This window comes from Aplysia californica, unplaced genomic scaffold (genome assembly GCF_000002075.1).
Source record: "Aplysia californica isolate F4 #8 unplaced genomic scaffold, AplCal3.0 scaffold00203, whole genome shotgun sequence".
Taxonomy (NCBI): domain Eukaryota; kingdom Metazoa; phylum Mollusca; class Gastropoda; order Aplysiida; family Aplysiidae; genus Aplysia; species Aplysia californica.
The window spans coordinates 68,743-71,039 of NW_004797473.1; the positions used below are offsets into that span (position 1 = coordinate 68,743).

General features: G+C 39.8%; 1 protein-coding gene across 1 annotated transcript in view; it reads right to left on the reverse strand.

Annotated features, from left to right (window-relative positions):
* LOC101861661 (tetratricopeptide repeat protein 25-like) overlaps positions 1–1,570 on the reverse strand; it is a 10,160-nt gene extending 8,590 nt beyond the window's left edge. The window contains exon 1 of the mRNA XM_035969977.1: positions 1,463–1,570. Coding sequence (XP_035825870.1) covers positions 1,463–1,570 — 108 coding nt within the window. The remainder of the gene's footprint in view (positions 1–1,462) is intronic.
* Positions 1,571–2,297: the final 727 nt, after the last annotated feature.

A 2,297-nucleotide genomic window follows, 5' to 3' on the forward strand; every position in this document is an offset into this window, starting at 1 on the left:
CCGCTAGGACACGAGGCTGGAGTGAAAAAAAAAGTTTGAAAAGAACCACAAGAATATGACATACACTAACTGCACCACAACTTTCCTTGGGAAAAACTGTTGAAAAAAATCACTTTTTTCTGGAAAGACATTGGCCCCATTGTGACACACGAAGTGGCCCTGTGGCCACTGTCCGTATTTTGGGGGTTATTTGTAACTAAACAAAAGAAAGATAACTGAAAGAAGGTTGAGAAATTCCTTGGAGTAGTGAAGTCTGTATTTTACCCTGTTAATGAATTCTGAAAAAGGTGCATGTAAAAATGACTCTTCAAAATTCTCTACAGGTACAAAATATTAAAAATAATTAAATAATTAATGTTAAAGGAAAAAAATGTTTCGCAACCGCACTAAAAGAAACGGTTTGTTTGTTTTACATACGGACATGCTGGCTCAAAGGAGGCGTAGAGTAATGGGGCCAAGACAAAACGCCAGGTCAGGATTGCTTTACCAGTTCTTACGACATTGTTTACGAGAAAGTGTAGAGGAGAACAAGTCAAGAACCCAGACGGAGATAAAGTGGGAAGAAGGCCGTGGCGATGCATTGTGCGTACTTTCAGGAAGCCAGATAGCTGCATAACAAAGACATTGTTGGATAGGAATCCACAGGGTTAGAGATCAAAGGGAAGGCAGCCTGGAACCTTGAGATGAATCAAAGAGAATGATGTACAGAAATAATAAGATAGCATGGAATAATATCAAGTGGCTAGCCCGGGATAGGAAAATGTGGAAAGAGTTTGTTCGAGGCCTACATACCCTGGCGCAGGGTGAGAAAGGTAGTGATGATGACGACGTTGTTTATTGAACTTTGAACCTTCCAGTTTACGGATGCTGTCTTCGCAGCTGGTCATTGATTTATTTAAGTAGATAGTTACATTTCTTTTGGTCATATTTGCATTCCCCTTTCTCTATTTTATTGACGTTAGGTCTAAAGTAATGTTTTAAAAATATTTTACTAACAGTCAGATGTGTTAGTATGTCAGTGCTTATTATGTGTTGACTGAATTAAAAAAAATGCTACCCATAGAATGTGGAATAGGATTCATTAGAAGTAAGCGAAATTTATTCTGCTACCTATTTCTGTGTCACTCAAAGAGAAACAAATTTAGAAGGAATCAAGTGGAGTTCCTTGCGAGCTTTAAAAAAAAAAGAACAAAAAAAGAGTTAAAGATAAAAAGTGGACATTGTGTGAGTTAAGATATCACTCCAAAAGGTCAATACACCACGCCGTGTTAGCCTGAGAGTGGGAACTCAAAGCAATGCTGCTGATTTTACTAGAGCTATATGGTGAAAAAAGTATAATATGTACGATTTGAGTGTAACAGCTTTAGATTCACAAAAGGTTTTAGTCAAGAGAAAAATTCATCTTTGTCAATGAACCACCGAGAAAGGGGAAGCAAAAAAACTGAACAAAAGAAATATCTACCTTGTTCAAAGATTGGAACTGGAAGTTGATATCGGTACAATCTCGCTCAAGGCCCATGAGAACCTCCAGGCGTTTTCTCTTTTGGCGTTTGGGTAATCTAAACTTCATAGCTCCCCCACCCGCTTGCTGAGGGCGTGAGATAGATCGCTGCTCGAGCTGTTGCTGCTGCTGCTGTTGTTGCTGTTGTTGTTGTAGCAGCTGCTGCTGTTGTTGATGCTGGTGCTGTTCCGTTAGTTCTTCATAGAGTTTTATTCTAGGTGTGTTAGTGGTGTCTGTGTAGTGTAAGGATTCCGTACTGCCGAAGAAGAAGGAGCGCTCTCTCATGTTGGAGCGTTTGGGTACCTGGGGGGTAGTGTGGTGGACAGTGACACGACTCACAATGGGGAAACGCAATCGCAATCTCTTTCTCTTTCTGTTTCTGCATTATTTATTGGCAGAAAAACAACAACAAAAAGCAAACAAAACAACAAATACCCCGCCTCCAAAAAAAAACAACCAAAGAAAAAACCCATTGAGAGAACAAATTTGGTGGTTGGCGGGTGCTCTGGTGTGGTCCGCTCCTTCCTTCCTATCAAACATTTATTATCGTCCTTATCTCTCCTTCTTTTTTTGTGTTTTTACTCTCTTGTAACACCTCAATTCTTCGGCAGTTTTATGACCCTATTGTGCTACAAGTGCCTTCAATTTTTTTTACTAAATCAAGAAGAGAACGAAGCTTCTCTCTACAAAAAAGCTAGCATGAGCAGGTAAAGGTTCATACTGTATTGTTGAACACACTTTATTAACGACCACCTGTCCTAGAAGATCTCTTGTACAGACAACCACTTCCCACCTG